At 37.1% G+C, this 19374-nt stretch overlaps 3 protein-coding genes and 3 long non-coding RNA genes across 6 annotated transcripts in view; 2 read left to right on the top strand and 4 right to left on the bottom strand.

The window, feature by feature from the left end:
* LOC146453503 (glycine amidinotransferase, mitochondrial-like) overlaps positions 1-19374 on the bottom strand; it is a 161570-nt gene that overhangs the window by 38161 nt on the left and 104035 nt on the right. The window lies entirely within an intron of this gene.
* Positions 1331-3250, bottom strand: LOC146453513 (uncharacterized). The gene is made up of 2 exons (XM_085096527.1): positions 3046-3250; positions 1331-1843 (listed from the first exon to the last, which is right to left on the bottom strand). The coding sequence occupies exons 1-2, from the start codon at positions 3110-3112 to the stop codon at positions 1449-1451; spliced, it is 462 nt and encodes a 153-aa protein (XP_084952653.1). The 5' UTR covers positions 3113-3250; the 3' UTR covers positions 1331-1448.
* Positions 3180-13374, top strand: LOC146453510 (uncharacterized). The gene is made up of 2 exons (XR_014859483.1): positions 3180-3302; positions 11708-13374. It is a non-coding gene; the product is annotated as an uncharacterized LOC146453510 (long non-coding RNA).
* Positions 3575-7339, top strand: LOC146453512 (uncharacterized). The gene is made up of 2 exons (XR_014859485.1): positions 3575-3873; positions 6336-7339. It is a non-coding gene; the product is annotated as an uncharacterized LOC146453512 (long non-coding RNA).
* LOC146453511 (uncharacterized) lies at positions 7482-10854 on the bottom strand. Its single transcript, XR_014859484.1, has 2 exons — positions 10556-10854; positions 7482-8841 (listed from the first exon to the last, which is right to left on the bottom strand). It is a non-coding gene; the product is annotated as an uncharacterized LOC146453511 (long non-coding RNA).
* On the bottom strand, positions 13112-19043 carry LOC146453509 (small ribosomal subunit protein eS27). The gene is made up of 4 exons (XM_085096528.1): positions 18925-19043; positions 16916-17024; positions 14179-14289; positions 13112-13446 (listed from the first exon to the last, which is right to left on the bottom strand). Exons 1-4 carry the CDS (start codon positions 18928-18930, stop codon positions 13418-13420), a joined length of 255 nt encoding a protein of 84 aa, XP_084952654.1. The 5' UTR covers positions 18931-19043; the 3' UTR covers positions 13112-13417.

Below are 19374 nucleotides of genomic sequence, written 5' to 3'. Positions count from 1 at the left end.
AGTGAGAAGACTAATTTAGTCAATCCCTCTAGAACTCAAAAATTCAAATAGAGACAACTTCCGAAAAGCAAGAGAAAATATTGAATTTCAAGAGGCAATACATTAGAACCTAAAGGCATGAATAGAGGAAATGGAAGTTAATCTTTCACATTAGTGTTGTGTTCATAGTGATATACCTTCTCTGTTCAGTTTTGACCGTTAAAGCTTTAATTTTTTCGTTGTTTACAGTCATTCTTTTTAACATATCACGTATCATTATTTTATCTTATCTTGTTCAGTTAAATATTGTAACGGTTTGTTTCCATTTTCACTTAGCTTTTCTAGCCTCTGTTGAAGGTTAGTTTTAATTGTGTAACCGAATTATTGGGCAATTGTTCTAAAATTTTAGCTGTTCGATCAGCCTTGCATCTTTCAAGTCCATTGTTGATCCTAATCTACAAGAAGGTCTAGCTACAAATTACTCCTGTTTGTAGAAGTGGTTCTTGCCAAATTAAGAAAGTCATTGATTTCTTTCAGTTGTATATGGACCATTTACCAAATACAGTAATAAGTTTATAATCAGCAGAATCAGATATACTCAGTTACGGAGTGTCAGAGCTCGCTTCATAAACTCGCACAGTTTTCGTATTGACAGCAAAAATGTATTCAAAACAACTGCACTTCTTTGTATTGACTTGCGTTTCCCATAGCTTGCTCTATCTCTATTCCCTTACTATGTTCCTTGTATTGAAAACCTTTATAGTTTCCATGTTTTCCGGGACGAGAAAACAGAACATGTTTACACTGGGCGTTCCATTTATGACCCCCCCCCCCCCCCCATTCCCTTCCAATGGAATGGAAGACTAGCAGGCTACACAAATGTGGGGAGTGGGAATGTTTATTTCAAAGGGTTCGAACAACTTCAGCACGAGTTCTAGCTTTATTTGTCTCAAATCCGGTGACAACTTTAGATAGGGCGGTTTTCAACTGGCTGTAGAAAGTAATTTCATAATTGCTTTCTTTCCTCTGTGATTGGTTAACAAAACGTTCGCGCCACTTTTTCAACTGATACGGTACAAAACGACAACCACAGTCTTGGTGATTTGCTCGCACGCGTTTTCCCGCGCTTGCCGCCTGTTGCATGTATTTTCTTCGGATACTGATTGGTTGACTGTACTGTATGCATCTGCTATGATTGGCCGACACTCAATGGAAAACGGCTCTATTGAATTTCTCCGCACAGCAATTGCATGCTAAGATTGCTAACAGCCGAGTGCTTTTTGTCCAGAACACAGTGGCGAAACATTGCGCCTGCTTTTGCCGAGTCGACCAATATACGAGCAGAAAGATACTATTTTATTGTGTTTATTTGTTATAGTTGCTGTCACTGGAACAGACTAAACATTGCGTTGCAGTTTAAACAAGAAATGTTTACAGTTTGATGTTTACCTTAGTGCAAGAAAAGAAACCTACAAGCTCAAAGAAAGAGTGAACATCAATGCACAAGGAAGCATTAGCAGATGGTTAAATACTGAAGTAAAGCCGACACCAGCGGTAACAGCAAGTGGAACGCAAAAATCTAATTTACAACAGGTGATTTTGCACTTGGCTGTGTCGCCTCCAAGGTTTAAGATCTTCTCACAAACTTTCTGCTGTTCTTTGGCATCCGTGCACATCTTTTGAGTTGCGCAGCCGTAGAAGTAGCTTCTGAGCATGCCAGCTTCTGTTTTCACTTCAGTTGAAATGTTGGCGCACCTGTTTGCAACATCAGGGCACGTCATCTGTTTGCTGGAGTTACCGCAGTCTCCTATTGACGAGGTACTCAGACAAACTGAATTTAAATAAGTGCATTTCAGACCGCTGACTGTGGATGAAAAAAAGAATGACGAATAAACATTTTATTCACCTTACAGTAAATAATTAGTTCCTTCGATAAACATTCAAACAGTTCCGTCAAACATATACTCCCCAAAACATCGTCGGAGATACCGGGGCAGGGGACACGGGGCTGGGGGTGGGACGAAGTAAAATCCCGTAAAAAAAATCGAGGCGATAAAAAGTTTTCAAGAATGAACATTTAAAACATCATGTTTTTTTGCGCGGATTTTTGCTCGATTTTTACTTTATTCCATCTCGACCAAATACCTATGGGTCTCCGAGGATATCGGAAAATTCACTCAAAATTTCTTGGCATACCATAGTAGGATAGTACTTTTGGGTTGATTGAAACCTCAAAGGGATAAAATAGAATAAGACTGACAAGCTTTCCGCTGTAATCCTCTACCATCTTAGGCTTCGTTCAATTGACCGTATTCCGGAATAAGAATAAGCGCGGAATATCTGTTAGATTTCTCTTTTTAAGTAAATTTGGAAAGCCATTTCTCCAAACTTTCGTTATTTCTCGTCATCGTTGTATGCATGCCTATGGAATAGAGTCAATCGAACGCACCCTAAAATTCCAAAAAGAACCACTGCGCGATAAAATACGAGGCAGTATGTTTTTCATTATAGCCCCACAACTGTGAGAACACGATTAAAAATAATATTAAAATAAGGGCTTGCTTGAATGGAGAGATGGAAACTGGCCCGTTACGCTGGCCATCCCTTGCTGGGGGAAACGTTTCCCTGTGGACCGAGTATAAGTTGACCCTACTTAATTATTCATAACGACTGAAACCTAATTATCGGTACGTGTACTAATGAGCCTTGCCGGACACAAACCAAGCTAGCTACAGACGATTGGTTCCAAACAGCAAGTGGTCAGTAAAATCAAGGCAGACCTTCCTGTAGCATAGAATGCTTCAAGCACGAGTTCATTTATATGATCATGAGCACAACTGGATAGAAATACCTAGAAAGACAACAATGTTGTAGTGTGTGTTGACAAACTAAGTCCCGCTTGTCTGTCTGTGTGCATTGCATCTCATTGAACCATCCCTGACAGAAAAGGACTGTTCGAAGTCTACAGCTCAGCCAGGCACTGGTTGTACTGTATTTATACCGTGTTACATAACGAAAAAACATTTAGCAATACTGGATAAATTGAAATAGTGGATGCTTGCTTACCTGTCGATACAAGAAATGTAGACACGGCATATAGGAACAAGCCCCACTTAGCAACCTCAAAACTCATTATAGGCGCGCTTTAAATAAGTTGTCCTGAATGTTGGGAGAAATATCGATCACCTCAGTTGCATTTGCCTTTTCGCTGCCGAAGTCGCTGAGTCACTCCCGGTAGTCACGCAAGACTGAATGAACAACATTTATTGCTCATTTAATATTGGCTTGGGCAATGGACCATGGAAATAACTACAATGTCTAATGTATCAGTCAATTCCAAGCGCGATCATCCCCCCCCCGGGCAACCCCCGGGTATTTGACCCCTGTTCGGCTCCACAAAGTGGGGCATTTGACGCGAATAGAAACGCGACCCATCGGGCATTTGACCCGTCGAAAAAATGTTGGTCAGCGGTCGCGTTTAAAAATGATTTGTATTCCATGTAAGCCATTTAATACTACCATAAAGAGGTTGAGAAAAGATAACATCGGCCTAAGGGAGGTGACGTCATGGGTTATTCTTCGGGGCAGCCACGAACCGAGATCCGATTATACCGGAAATTGACCTGCATTCACTCTCTTTCAGTAGTAATGGCGGACGACGTCGGGGAAATAAAGACTGCGAACGTTTGTTAGGATTCGTTATGGTAGAATACAGAGTTCTTTCTACTTTCGTTTCTCGGCGACCTCAAGGATTTTACATTCGATTTGTGGAAGAAACGTGGAACTATGAAAACAGTCAAGATTTGCTCAGGTAACATCGGCCTACGGGAGGTTAACATCGGCCTAAAGGAGGTTAACATCGGCCTACGGGAGGTTAACATCGACCTAAGGGAGGTACGTTTTATAGCACCACGTTTGTATCGTATGTGTTATACTGGCACAATCGTACACATGGAAAGCTTATTTGCAAGCATTAAAACTTACAATCTTGCAGGAGCTTTTCTAATCATTGACCTGAGTGTGATTTCATTAATTTTATTACCAACTCATAACATCCACCTACAGGAGGTTAACATCTACCTAAGGGAGGTACAGTGGCTTACAGTGTATATTTTATAACTTAGGTATCATAAAAGTCAATTCATAGGCATAGAAGCTTACTCTCTAGCAGGGAAACTCATCATAAGGAGCTTTTCTATCATTGACTTGAATTTCATATTAAATATTTTCATTTTTACCAACTCATAACATCCGCCTATAGGAGTTAAAGATCTACTTAAGGGAGGTTATGGTATTATAATAAGGAAGGATGGACTTGAAGAAAGCTTACGAATCTTAAGGGACTTTTGCATTTCGTGTACATGCCGTTTTAGAATAAATTTATTTATAAAGAATTATTATTATTATTATTATTATTATTATTATTATTATTATTATTATTATTATTATTATTATTATTATTATTTGAAAAGCCTTTTAATCTCACTAGAATGAGATAAATGAGAGTTTTCTCATTTTTTTATTTACACTCATAACATGGAAATATACAGTGAAATGCAATATTGTTCTCTTGTTGTTGTTGTCATTTTTTTCTTGGTTGACCCCATCAACCTGTAATTTTCACATTAAATTTTGCTAGAAGTGACTGTTTATGACTGTAGAAATGATAGATCATTTTTAAAAAACATAACCCTTAATATGTCAGAATTTATTTTAATTTAATTTGTGATCTGACTTACAAGAGGTTTGACTGTTTGACTGCTTCATTTTTTATTTGCCATTAACCAAAAAATACAACATAAATACATTAAAGATGATACACAATATTCCTACTAAACTATTTACAAGTCAGATGAAATGTGTTAAAGGCTAGGAAGCCTATATAGAAGCCTGGGGCTTATAAACTATAGGCGTCCTGGAACTATAGGATAAACCATAGAAGTTAATGGTACTGAATGAAAATTCCAATTAATTTTTTTTTAAAAGGAGAAAAAAAAAAAAAAAAAAGGGTGTGTAGCTCAACAAAGAGTCAATTTAACTTAGAAAGAAGGAATTTTCTAAGTCTTTCGCCAAACTGATACTTTCACTGTTTTGAATTTCACGACTAAGCGAGTTGAAAAGCGTAGGACCTTGAAACCGAATTGAGAATTTTCGAAGATTAGTTCGACAATAAGGTATATAGAAAAGGTTGGAATTTCTTGTATTATAAGAATGTATCTGGCTTGCAAGAGTAAACATATCGCGAAAATAATTTGGAAGTAAGCTTCTTTTAAAAAGATACATAAATTTACCTATTTGGTATAAATAAATGTCAGAGAATTTTAAAATCTCCTGTTCTTTAAAAAGAACACCCAGTATGAGCATCAAAAGAAACTTTAGATATTATTCTGATTATCTTCTTTTGCAGAACAATAATCCGATTTAAATTAGACTGATATGTCGATCCCCACACAGAAACACAATAAATTAAGTAATGGTAAACTAGACTATAGGCAATAGTACAAGGAGCGTAAGGAGGTTTTGGGAAGGCAAAAACTAGACTTATAAATAATACCTATTGATTTTGATATTTTTCTAGAAACACTAAGAATGTGAGGCTTCCATGACAAATGCTCATCGAGGATAACACCTAAAAATACTGTCTCTTCCACACGTTCAATTTCATTGTTGTCCATTTGAATAGATATATCAAGTGTTTTCCTCCTTTGGGGTGGTTTAGAAACCATAAAATTTGATTTTTTAAAGTTAATGGATAGCTTGTTTGCTCGACACCATTGAGTTAATTTAAGCATTTCAGAATTCACGATTCCAGGAAGCAAGTTAAAATCTTTGTGGGAGAAAAATATGTTTGTATCATGACTGCAAAAAGAATAAAATCCACGACCTTTGACACGTTACACAGATCATTTATATAGAGTAGAAAGAGTAGAGGACCTAGTATAGAACCCTGAGGCACCCCGCACTTAATTTCGCAAGACTCCAAACCGACGCCATTAAATTCCACATATTGTTGTCTATTGCTTAGATAGCTTTCGAACCCTCTAAGTGAAGTGCCGCGAACACTATAATGCTCTAATTTTGAAATCAAAATGTTATGATCAACGGTGTCAAAGGCCTTGGACAAGTCTATAAAAATACCAACTGTGCATTCCTTATTGTCAATGGCGGAAGAGATTTTGTCATATAAACAAGTAAGAGCATAAGCGCTAGCCGTGGAGTGATGCTTGCGAAAACCATACTGATTGTCAGAGAGAATGTTATGATTATTAAGAAACCTTAAAAGACGATTGTACATTACTCTCTCATTGCTTACTACAGTACATTAACAATATTGGTTTTATTTTATTTCTTTTCAGAATGCAATACTTAAACTGCACAGACCGCTGAAGAAACAGCTACTTCAAAGACACCGATGACTCATTAATTCCACAAAAGACATTGTGTACTCAATTCATACGCATAGAAGCTTACTCTTCAGCAGGGAAACTTGGGATCATAAGGAGCTTTTTTATCATTGACTTGAATTTCATTTTATTTTTACCAAGTGATAACAATTCCACCTATGTATACAGGAGGTAAACATCTACCTGAGGGAGGTCATGATGTTTATAGCACCATGCAAGTATGTATAATAGGGAAGAATTTATTGACTTGAAGAAAGCTTATGAATTTTAAGGGGCTTTTGCACTTCATGCACAAGGCCCTCAAATTTGGAATGACAACCCTCTTGATTTAGGTAATTCGCTTACTATCTCAAATTGTAGACAAAAACTTAAAGATTACTTCCAATCAAATTGTGAATTCATGTCCTTTTGAACTCTCGTATACACGGCTTAGCTTAATTTAATATTTTATTTGTTATTTTTTTTTTTTTCATTTAAGTTATTATTATTATTATTATTATTATTATCATTATTATTATCACCACTATTATTAACATTAATATTTATCTATTTATTTATTCATTTATTTATTTATTTATTTGTAAACTGTAAAGTAATTGCACCATTTTGACCAATCTCCTGTATGAATTGTGCCATATAAGCCCCCGGCTTCGGCATCTCAATATCGATTTACAGGTATTACTTATTACCATGCACTCTCTTGTACTATCGTTATGAATAAAGAGCATTATATATTATATTGTCTCAGTTGTTCAATAATTATTGTATTCAAACAGAAGAAAAAAAAAAGAGAAAAGTCCAAATTCTCCAATGCCAAAGGTACAGTGTAAATTCAGTTCAATATCTCTACCCCAGCCAAATTCAATTCCCTTCTTCCCAGGCATGGTACATGGTCAAATGCCATGTGGGAGGGGGGGGGGGACAAGGCATTTATTTTTTGTTCAAATTTGACTTGTTCTCCAACTCATGACAAAGTTCCACCCGTATTTAGAAGCATAGAGCTTACTTGATATCAAATGACACGTCATGAGCTTAAAACATGAAAATGAAAACATTTAGGGGTGGTCATTTGGATCTTTTGAAAAGCACACTCAAAGGTTCATGGCATGGCTCAATTTCATTTTGACCTTTACTTGAGGTACAGATTTGTTGACTTACAAAATAATAGCTCTTTATGTCATATCTTTTTGACTCAATAGCCATAAAGGTTAGCAACCATAACTGTAATTGAATATGGATATTTGAAAGATACATTTCAATATCAGGTGAAAGATTAAGTAAGAGATAAATACCGAGAACGGAGGTATTAATCTATATACATCCCGAGGGCCTACGGCCCGAGGGATGTATATGGATTAATACCGACGTTCTCGGTATTTATCTGACTTATTTCATGAATAGCGATCCTTTGTTCAAGGGGACAAACGCCGGCTAATTAGTACCGTCACACTTAGGTGAGAAACGGAGAACAATAGAAGCAACCTGATGTGTGCGTTTCTCGCAGTACTGCTAATGTAAATGAGGGATTTATCTGTATAAATCCCTCGTTTCAGTTAGTTTAATATTCATGAAGTATGTAAGTTAAGTAAAGGATGTTGAATAACAAAAGAAAATGTGTGATTCATGAAATAAGTAGAAGAAAGACCCTCAGTTATTTTTTTGGGATTTCTCTTCACAACTGCTTAAGGACGGTGCCTACTAATAGCGAAGTATTTTTGCACGGTTTATCACTATGCGGGAAAAGCAGATCTTGGTAGCAGGTATTGAAAGCCAAATTTAAGGAAATTGGGGGTAACCACGCATTTTTTAGAGATAACCAAGCAACAATTTTTTATCTTTCTAAAAAGCAGCAAAATACAAAGCAATGTATGGCACTTTTTTCCAAATTGAAGCTTTATTATCTCTGAAAAATGCATGATTTCCCCCCAATTTTCTTTTTGGATACCAAAATCACTTGCTAAGTTCTGCTTTCTCCGCATAGTTTTAAAGTGCGCAAAAATATCCCTGTAATAGTGGGCACCACCCATAGGAAACCCGAGTATCTCCAGATGCACAGAACGTATGCGCAGTAACAATAGCAGGCACCATCCTTAAGTTCTAGAAAGGACTGAGAATCTTTCTTCCAATTAAACATATTTACTTAAAAATGTTGGTCATTTTGTATCTTTGCACTCTAAGTGGTACATATATACCAATCTACACAATTTCCTGCCAGAGAGGAACAAAATTATGACCATTTGCATCCAATCCATCATTATATGGGAGATCCTCCGTCAATTAACCCTACAAACTTGAATATCAAATTTTACATAATTTTGCCACATGACGAGAGGTCAAGCTTGACAATAACAGTTCAACAACATCTGTTGTACACAAAGTCTTTTGAGGAATTGATGAGTCATAGGTGTCTTTGAAGTAGCAGTTTCTTCAGCGGTCTGCACAGTTTAAGTATTGCATCCTGAAAAGAAATAAAATAAAACCAATATTGTTAATGTACTGTAGTAAGCAGTCAAACAGTCAAACCTCTTGTAAGTGATCACAAATTAAATTAAAATAAATTCTGACATATTAAGGGTTATATTTTTAAAAATGATCTATCATTTCAACAGTCATAAACAGTCACTTCTAGCAAAATCTAATGTGGAAATTACAGGTTGATGGGGTCAACCAAGAAAAAACGACAACAACAACAAGAAAACAATTGCCTTTAATCATCATAACAGCTATTATGCTATTTTAATGCACCTGCATTTTTTCTATTTAAACCCATAACCCCTCTCACAGCAAATCTTTATGGCTGTAAAATTGTTTCATTAGATAAATATAAAAGACCCAGCATAGGTCAGTGTGTTGCCAAAAAATAATATTGATAATAATATATTTTAGTATATACCACACAAGTGAATAGTGCTTGTAGCGCGCGCTGATTGGCTAGCTCGGAGGTGATTAGCCAAGTACTATTCACCTCCGAGCAACCTAAGAGAAACAAGATGACTTCCCGTTTCGCCACAGTCACTTAAGAGGAAAATATTTCTTTAAAAAAGACGGCTATTACAAAAAATACAAAAAATAAAATGGCAACAAATTTTGGTTTGACGACATTACATGGTAAGTTATTAAATCTTTCAAACCTCATATTCCTAGGAGAAAAATAAAAATACCATCCATTTTTTACTAAACTGTCGAGCACTATAATTACAATGTAAACAAAGAAACATCTAATGTTTTGCAGTGTGGTTTCAACAATAGGACAAATTTCGCACAACAATCGAAAAAAATACACGTGAGCAACTAAGCAAGTGCCTCCAGAAGTTTTAGTTGTCTGCAAGAAAGTGAGACAGAACTTTCTACAATAAGAAATTGATTACCGCGCGGCGCGCAAGATTTTAAAATTTCCCGCCATTTGTCGGTATATTGTCAAAATTAAAGTAATTTTTGGTCCACTTCTTATTCAGCTTGTGTGGATATATACTAAAGCAATTATTCACCTCAGTGTCGGTGATAGTGACGGATATCCATCACTATTCACCTCCACTTTGGTGAATAATTGTTAAATATTCCATGTTATGGGTGTAAATAAAAAAATGAGAAAACTCTCATTAATCTCATTCTAGTGAGATTAAAAGGCTTTTCAAATAATAATAATAATAATAATAATAATAATAATAATAATAATTCTTTATAAATAAATTTATTCTAAAACGGCATGTACACGAAATGCAAAAGCCCCTTAAGATTCGTAAGCTTTCTTCAAGTCCATCCTTCCTTATTATAATACCATAACCTCCCTTAGGTAGATCTTTACCTCCTATAGGCGGATGTTATGAGTTGGTAAAAATGAAAATATTTATGAAATTCAAGTCAATGATAGAAAAGCTCCTTATGATGAGTTTCCCTGCTAGAGAGTAAGCTTCTATGCCTATGAATTGACTTTTAAGATACATAAGTTATAAAATATACACTGTAAGCCACTGTACCTCCCTTAGGTAGATGTTAACCTCCTGTAGGTGGATGTTATGAGTTGGTAATAAAATTAATGAAATCACACTCAGGTCAATGATTAGAAAAGCTCCTGCAAGATTGTAAGTTTTAATGCTTGCAAATAAGCTTTCCATGTGTACGATTGTGCCAGTATAACACATACGATACAAACGTGGTGCTATAAAACGTACCTCCCTTAGGTCGATGTTAACCTCCCGTAGGCCGATGTTAACCTCCTTTAGGCCGATGTTAACCTCCCGTAGGCCGATGTTACCTGAGCAAATCTTGACTGTTTTCATAGTTCCACGTTTCTTCCACAAATCGAATGTAAAATCCTTGAGGTCGCCGAGAAACGAAAGTAGAAAGAACTCTGTATTCTACCATAACGAATCCTAACAAACGTTCGCAGTCTTTATTTCCCCGACGTCGTCCGCCATTACTACTGAAAGAGAGTGAATGCAGGTCAATTTCCGGTATAATCGGATCTCGGTTCGTGGCTGCCCCGAAGAATAACCCATGACGTCACCTCCCTTAGGCCGATGTTATCTTTTCTCAACCCCATAAAGAAGCGTTACAACAAATATATCTGAGATTGTTTTTGGCATGGCGGGGTTACATATTGCCCTTCGCTTCTCATTTTCAGTGGTATGTCCAAGTTCCCTCAAGCTTCGTTCTCGCTTTGGTCGGCGTTCGAAGCTCGACTTGTTGGCATGCCTAGGTTTCATAACATAGTGTTTTTTATTATTGTTCTTGTTATCACTGTTTTTTAACAAACCGTTCACAGTTCTACTTGTAGTAGAAATATATATTCCTGAAGTGAATGTGCTTTACATTTTTTTTGTGATAAAGATGCATGCTTTTAAATTTATAGGTAAACGTAAACGTAAATGCCCATTGTATTGCAACAAGAGATGATTATCATCCAATTTATTTAATCAATGCGTAAACTATTTAACAAATCATGCAGTCAAATATTTTGCGAAAAATGGACACGTATTTGCAAACTTCATGTACATTTAATATAAAAGAAAAACGAGCATCGGTACATATATCGTTCAACTCTCTGTTTGTTGAGTTTCGTACGTGATGTTATGCATTATCTTCTATAATAAATTGTTTTAAATTTGTGAATGTATCAATTTCGTTGATTTTTATATAAATAGAGCTAGCGAATATAAAAAAAAACCAACACGATGACTTTTCAGCCCCAACCAGTGGGGCATTTGACCTAGAAATCGGCCCATATAGCGGGGAATTTGATCAGGCATTTTTAAAAAAGTTAAATGCCCGGGGGTTTGCCCGGGGGGGGCATGATCGCTTTTGGAATTGACCCAGACATAAAGGGAAAAAAAATATTTGCTTTGTTCAGAGTTATTAAAGCTGCAATGAATGCAAGCTTATGCATGTTTGGTAGATTTTTTACAACTTTCGTGGATTATGAAAGTTGATTTAAAAATCAACGATACACATGTGCGTTTTAAGAAAGATCTTGCAGATCTGAAGCGAGATCTTGTGTGAACCGACGTGATTACAAGCACAAGGAAAGAACCTTGACTTTGTAATTATTTTACAAATGTAACCTGGGGGAAAATAAGCTCACAATTCAACAGGAATGCGCTGCTTGTGTTAGCGGCATTGTGCTTGGGCATAGTGCAAACATCCTTGTGCTAAACGAAAAAGTAAAGGATGTCACAAACACAAAGCGACAAACGCAGGCATGCGCGGTGCCGCTGATGCGACTTCTCGGGAAACGCGAAAACGCTCAACAACCCGTGTCGGGGTTAGGATTTATTTACAGAAACGTTCTCCACAGTGAAATCTGTGCGGTGAAGAAAGTCCAACCTTCCTTGTTGCTGGGCTGAGAAAATAAAGAGAAAACTCTGTGTTGAAGACAGGAAACTTGACAGACAGTTTGCATCTCCGCGGTGAGGGTCAGGAAGGGAGTTACAGTGTAGTGGTCATCTTTGTAATGCACCTTTGAAAACAAGCCTTGGCAGCCGCCCTGGGATTATATTCTTCCAAAGGGTAATTTTAGGCTTTGTTATTGGATTGAATTTTGCTTTCCAAATTGGTTGATCGCTGCCAGCTCTAGCTCGGCATATGAGCGCTCGGTACAAGAGCGCAGGCATTTTTTTTTTTTTTTCTTTTTGGCATTTAAATATGCTGGAAATTTTAATGTTTGCGTGGTTGGGTATCAAAATGAATATAGAGTCTCTTGAGCTTAGGCATTTCATGGTCCGAGATTTCAGGCCTATTACACAATTAGCCACAAGTCTAGGGGAATTTTCTACAGATCTCAGTTGACCGACACATCTCTACGCGACAATTTTCAGCAGATATTTGTCACAAAATTTTACCAAATTTTCACTTTTACACAAGCAAAACCAATTGTCAAAGAAAATTTACTCGTGTGCAACAAAATGTGCAACATCAGTGACAAAAATGTAATTTTTTCATTCTTCATCAAAAGTTGAGCGCTGTTGAATTTGTGAGCCCATGAGGAAAATCTAAGGAGTTAGAGTGGCGGTTCATACGTTGCTATCATTTAACCCTTTAAGCCCTAACAGTGATCAGCATCAAATTTCTCCTTGTAATATCAATGCTTAATCAACCCTTGAAGTCATGAGAATTAAGGATATCATATGATCACCCAAGGTGAATTTTCTTGATATTTGAATAACTTCTCCCCAGTAGTTTTATAATTGGGGAGAAGATAGGAGAATTAACAAGACAAATCAACACCAACATAAATCAACACTGACTTTATTATTTACAGAGGCAATGTCAGCGGTGAGAGCATACTTGTATGTCTGAGTAACGAGACCGCTGTTCTTACCAGTTAATATAAACCTTTCTTGGTTATTAATTTTTTCCCCAAACATTTATCACATAACACAGTTCCTTTGGTCTTAACAGCTACATTACTTCTGAAAATAGGAAGCTCCAACAAAAGAATACTCGTTTTGTTTAAACTAATAAAAAATAACACAGAAATCAGTGTTGATTTAAACTATTTTTTTCTTCAATTGATGCAACATTCTTTGATGAGGAATTTAGTTCTGTTTCCTCCTGAAGGAGCAACCTACAAAAAATAAATAAATAAATAGAAAACAAATAGTTAAATAAAAACGTCTTTAGAAGTCTATGGTGTGCATTTAGTTACTGTTACAGTCTAAAATATTTTCCCTCATATATTGTCAGTTCTAGTAAGACTTGAATGATGGAGATTTTCCTTCAGTTAGTAAAACTTCAAAGCTGCAATGTTACTCTGGCAAACCCAAGGATATAGTAGGGTTTTGAGAAACTATTGTAAGCACCACAAATGCAAGTATTAAGTGGCCTGGAGACAAGCTCCCTGAAAACTACTAGTATAACAACATTACCAAGAAACCTTACTCAGAAACAATTACTGTATTGGTCAGCAATTAAGACAATAGAGGTTCTGGCATAGAAATAGCTGATTCCTGACATCATAAAAGCCAGAAAAATGATTAAATACTACAAAATGCATTCCTCAGCCCAAAGAACTGAATATAATTTGACACAGCTTCCTCAAGGAAAGGGAACTTCTTGACAGGAAGTCACTCTCTAACAGGGTAGAAGATTGTTATTGATACAACTGTTAATTCACCCAGGTGTACTAATGACATACTGCTGGGGGGGGGGGGGGGGTAGCCCTGCAACAGGCTAGCATCCCATCCAGGGGGAGATGCAAACAATTTCATCTAAAGACCTCATGTTTTGTCCATATCTGTAAATTGTGAGTAAAATCTACCAGCAGTAGTTTAGCATTAGGTAAGCCAGATGCATGTACCTTCTGTAAGTCTTGCTCGCCCTCCTGTGGGCTGACAGAGCACCATGGAACACGACACGCACAGCACAACTGTTTGAGCATGACTGAAAACAGTTGTGATCTTGTAACAACCTGAAGAGACAATCAGAGAACTGTTTATAAGAACCTGGAAGCAAATAAGCAATGCGGTGAGTGCATGATAAAGGTATTGAGGGAACAAGGTGCAAGTCTGGGGTGCACTGTGTGATGGATAACATGGCTTCTTTAGTCACACTAAATTAGCAGACAATAGCATACAATAATTATTGTCCCAAGCCCTTTTGTCCTTGGTGTAAGCATTTCCACAGGTTTTGTTACAAAAAAGTTAGAGCGAAGGCAAAAAAATTAGAGGAGGGGGGATGAGAGGGGAGAGGAGCAGAAACAATTTTAAAAAACCCTTTTAACCACAAAATGGATTTCTGATCGGTGCAGCATGGTAACATTGACCTCAATAAGAGGGCATGGTGAATTTTTCAATGCAATTCAAGAGCGAGATTGTTTGGTACATGACCCAAGCAAATCAGGTCTCTTTGGTGCATGAAGCCTTATTAAGCAGGTGGTGTTTTTCAAAATCGTGGGGTTTGTGTGCAGGCATTTCCTCCCCCTCCCCCTCCTGTTGATGTTTGTACTCTCAGTCAAGCTTGAACAGCACTTCAACTTTCCCAAAACCTTCGTCATCCATGGATAAACAAACAAAATTCAAGACAAAACCCTGTACACAGCGACATTGGAAACGGCCCAACAAACCAAACGTGAGTGAGTAACTCAAGAACGTAGAACACTGTACTAATATTACCCTTATCCCTTATATGGAAACAGTATGTCTTATGTTTTCGTGTAGTTTAGTAAGGCCTGGATCAAGGGCTTAAACACGGAGCGATCCTATAAGACCAGGCTGAACAGTTCAGACTGTCAATCAAAAATCCCAAACGCGCGTATCGGACTGGTTGATTACCAAAGGTCTTATTTTAGCACGTTCAAGTTCCCACAACTTCGATTTGAAAGGATGTGACGAGTTGGCGGAAAAGCTGTTTTAGTTCGAATTATTTTGTTCAAAATCAATCCAACGAATATGGCTACAGGAGAAGAATTTAGAAAGTTAAGTTATCCGTCTATTTTGAGATCGGACATTCATTTATCGGCTAGTAAAATCTTATCCTTTCGACATATTTCCGAAATGAGTTATAGGATAAAGTTCGTAAACAAACTCTGTCTCGAAATAGGTTGTTCTTCTGAAACCGGCTTCCGAGATGGAATCGCTTCGATCCTTTGTGTCGTTTAGTGGGCGAGAGATATTAAGTAAAGACACAAAGTCGCGGAAGCGAAGCCTAGGAGAAACAACGAAGCGGGCTATGGAGGAGAAAAGTGAAGTGTCGGCCTCTCTATCGCTTATTGTATAATATATTTAGTACTGGCTAATTTTAATACTGATATGAGAGCCATTGCCATTATCATTTCATCCATAAGATACATGAGAGCAACATCAGGTCGTGTTTTGTTTATATCCGTTGGTGATTTTTTGAATTAGCAAATTATGCAAATATGCATGATCAGGTACGAAATGTGTTTAGATGTTTTTATTTTTGACCTGTGCATAGAAGTTTAGAATTTATTACTGCCACTTCCAGCGGATTAGTAGAGCTAGTTTTCACGTCTTGGTCGATAGATACACAAGCGGTAATGAACTTGAACCCAACATGACGACTCGAGCGGCCGTTTAGCGGAAAACATCTGCCAAATTTTGAAAATCCCGCCAGTTTTGGCGAACAACACAGGATCGCTTTGGTTATCGACATGTTCAGATGGAGGGATACAGATGTCCAGTTCATCGCAGGCTTCAGTTTATAATGGTTTCGATCTTTGTGCTGTGTATTTGGTAGAAGGATTTCGAATTTCGAGGTAAGTTACATGTAATCTTTCGATTGCGGCAACGAAACATGATTACTTCCGTTATTATCGTTAATCTCGCTAATTTCTGGTGTTTTACAAGATATATTGATAAATCGATTCCCTCTTCGATTTTACAAACGATAGTTCTTCTCTCTTTTTTCCTCGACCGTTACCGACTTCATCCTCCATTATACTGATCCGTTTGGAAGCCAACAAAGCGCTTCAAAGGGGGCGTGTCCTTCCCTTTTATAGGATCGCTCCGTGTTTAAACAAGGAAAAATAGTTTATTCATCGCTTGAGGTCATTACTAAACCCAGCAGGCTCATTTGCACTGTGCAACTTAAAGATTAGCCTCAAGTACATGTATTTGTGTTCTGTTGAAATTTCAGTGGGTGATAAGATCTCTTTGACTTGAATGTTTTTTTTAAGACTCAACTTTTTAGGAAAGCTTTTCTATATAATTAAATACGACATTACAGACATTTTGTACATTAGAAATATTAGACCTAAGAATGTAAATGTAAATTTTTTAATTCAGTGTTGTATGGTGTAATGAAATTTCTTTGATTTAATTGTAAAGCGCGATTTTAATGGACATAGCTGGAAATTGCACTATATAAATATATTATTATTATTATTATTATTATCATCATTATTATTATTATTATTATTATTATGGTGAAATTTGCCAGTAATCAGCTATTAGCAAATACTGATTCATGATAACTTTCACAATATGTTTAGTTAAGTTTTAGACTTTTAATGACATCACATAAAAAACATCAACAAAAAAAGGATAACTGTATACATGTATATAAAATGGCTTTACCTGGACATTTAACATCCATGAAGTAGCTGTTGGGACTTTGTACAAGCCTTTTAAGTTTGTGTTTTCGCTTTTCTTCTTCCACAGAGGGATTTAAAAGATCTTTGAACAACTAATAACCAAAAAAGAATCCACATTAGGTCAATGAAATTACAACAATTTGACAGTGAATTATGTAAACTAGGAAGCTGCCACAGTCTTGACAGCACCAACCTTTATCTAGGAAAAATATTACTCTGACCTCCAATGAGTATTAGCAAGGCAAAGTTACACGTAAATTAGGAATTGACAGTGGTTTAATACTCGCTTTCACATGACGGGGATACATACACTGTACTTACACCACGCTACAAACAGATCACCTGTTAGATTTCATGTACGCAGTATAAGTTTGTAACAATACCACACCATTACTGTGCACAGTTATAGAAAATGTTCAAATAAATTCCACACCAGCAGTAATTGCTGAGATCAGAATGTATTTAGGGGAGCAGGGATGACACAGTGGTGAGAGCACTCGCCTCCCACCAATGTGGCCCAGGTTTGATTCCTAGACTTGGCGTCATATGTGGGTTGAGTTTGTTGTTGGTTCTCATCCTTGCCCTGAGAAGTTTTTCTCTGGGTACTCCAGTTTTCACCTCTCCTCAAAAACACACATTTCCAAATTTGATTTCAATCTGGAGAGCGTCCCCATACTATAAAGTGCATTTGATAATCTCATCATGGAATTATAAACTACAATTTTGTATTTTAATTTAATTAAAAGTGTTCAATGACTATATAGCTCTACACTGAACTGAATTTTGCATTGGCACAGAAAACTATGCAGTAATGATACCAAATGATACAAAATCCTTCACCATAGAGTGAAGGGTTTTGCAAAAGAACTATAATGTTCACACTGTTTGAATCAGTAAAAACATGTAATAGGGGCAGAGTCAAAAAACAAAAACAAGCCTGATTTAATTTGGACATAACCCGGCAAGAAGCAAAATGTCTATTCAATGCAGTTGAAAATACACAAGAAAAGGGGGACCTGGGCATGGTAGAGTCTATCAGGTACCAGAGTGGTGCTCCCACAGCAACTCATAACAGTGTTTGTTTGCAATGTAATGGTACAACTACTCAATGTTATTATCGTAGCTTATTAGTTTTAGCATAGCAGCAAATGAAAGAAGTTTTTTGAAGCTATAATGGGGAGCAATTTTAGAATACGCAGCCAAGTCATTTACATTTCTCTGAGCACTTTGAAGAATGAAGCATGCAACTCTTCTTGTTCAGTGATCTGCAAATAACTGTCAGGTTATTCTACAGTTTTGCATTAAGATGACAGATCCATAATAGTAAGGTATATAAACACCTTGTAACTGTCTATTTTTAATAAAGTGATGTTGTTGTTGTTGTTGTTGTTTAAGCAGCTGTGATAGCTGCTTGATGCTACTCTTGGAGAAAATCATTGATAAAATAAACAAGGCTCATCATTAACCTATTTTAGTCAGAACTACTTATATCAGCTGTTTATGCTATACGAGACAGACTTCCTTCCAACAGGGTCTAGTTTTTGGATCTGCGCTGCTAAGAAAACATCTCAGGCAGTGCAGAGCCATATAAGTTCAAATACAGGTAGGGGCAAAATCATTCCAAAAGGAAGTATGTCGTACGCGACGACCAATAGTTTTGCCCAGCTCTCGAACTACATTCAATCTAATCGGATTGCCTGAACAAAATTATCAACAAAGAGGCCCACAACATTGAATCATCCAATAAAGCAAGCCATCACCTAACGGAGATCTTTGTTCTTACGTCAGTAAAGGTTCAAGGTTTTAAAGTGAAACCAAGTCAGTTTCCCAAAGGCACAACTTTAACACGATCAACTAGTGTTGAGAGAGTCGCAATTAACTTTTTAAAACAGGAAACACAAAGACTATAAAATGAGCCATAATCAAGGCAAGTTCTGGCCCTTCTCTTCCCTTAGGAAACGAGTAATAAAGGAAAATGTATTGAATACTAACCGGCATGGTTCTGCCTTCGAATCTAAAGACCAAAAGAGGGAGAAACGTGCGCAGCGCGAAAAGATATGCGGGGCGGCCGCTGATAAACAGCAGGGTCCCAGTTGCACAACGTGGTGCAATAGGGACTGGGAACTATAAACAGTATTTTGAGCCCACGAGTTAACCTTTGCTGCGGCTGCAGTCCAGTAGTTGCTAGGCAACAAGTGATGCTTGCAGACGGACGGAAATGACGACAGGTTAGGGTTCCTGATCGTTGTAACGCAATCTTCGAAACCATGACTCTGTTAGTACTGAATATTTTGGTTTTCCCTTTTGCCGTGGAGTGACTGGTTAAAGAAAGCCATACCCATTTGACGCCCTTTCTTCACTTGATTGTTCTGGAATTTATAGTAAAATCACGTCAAAATAAACGGCACGAGTTGCTATTTTTAGCTTTGTTGCAAACAGCAT

The sequence above is a fragment of the Pavona decussata genome, unplaced genomic scaffold (assembly GCF_977016875.1).
Source record: "Pavona decussata unplaced genomic scaffold, jaPavDecu1.1 SCAFFOLD_330, whole genome shotgun sequence".
In the NCBI taxonomy this organism is placed as follows: Eukaryota; Metazoa; Cnidaria; class Anthozoa; order Scleractinia; family Agariciidae; genus Pavona; species Pavona decussata.
The sequence above is the reverse complement of the archived record's forward strand: the minus strand, read 5'-3'. Positions and strand labels throughout refer to the sequence as shown.

Excerpts from the sequence above, each read along its gene's own strand:
- LOC146453513 (XM_085096527.1), bottom strand. The coding sequence starts at position 3,112 with ATGAGTTTTGAGGTTGCTAAGTGGGGCTTGTTCCTATATGCCGTGTCT. Across the intron at positions 1,844-3,045 it reads TACATTTCTTGTATCGACAG|TCAGCGGTCTGAAATGCACT; the intron begins GTAAGCAAGCAT and ends TTTCATCCACAG.
- LOC146453509 (XM_085096528.1), bottom strand. Across the intron at positions 14,290-16,915 it reads CATGGATGTTAAATGTCCAG|GTTGTTACAAGATCACAACT; the intron begins GTAAAGCCATTT and ends TTGTCTCTTCAG. Across the intron at positions 13,447-14,178 it reads GCGAGCAAGACTTACAGAAG|GTTGCTCCTTCAGGAGGAAA; the intron begins GTACATGCATCT and ends TATTTTTTGTAG.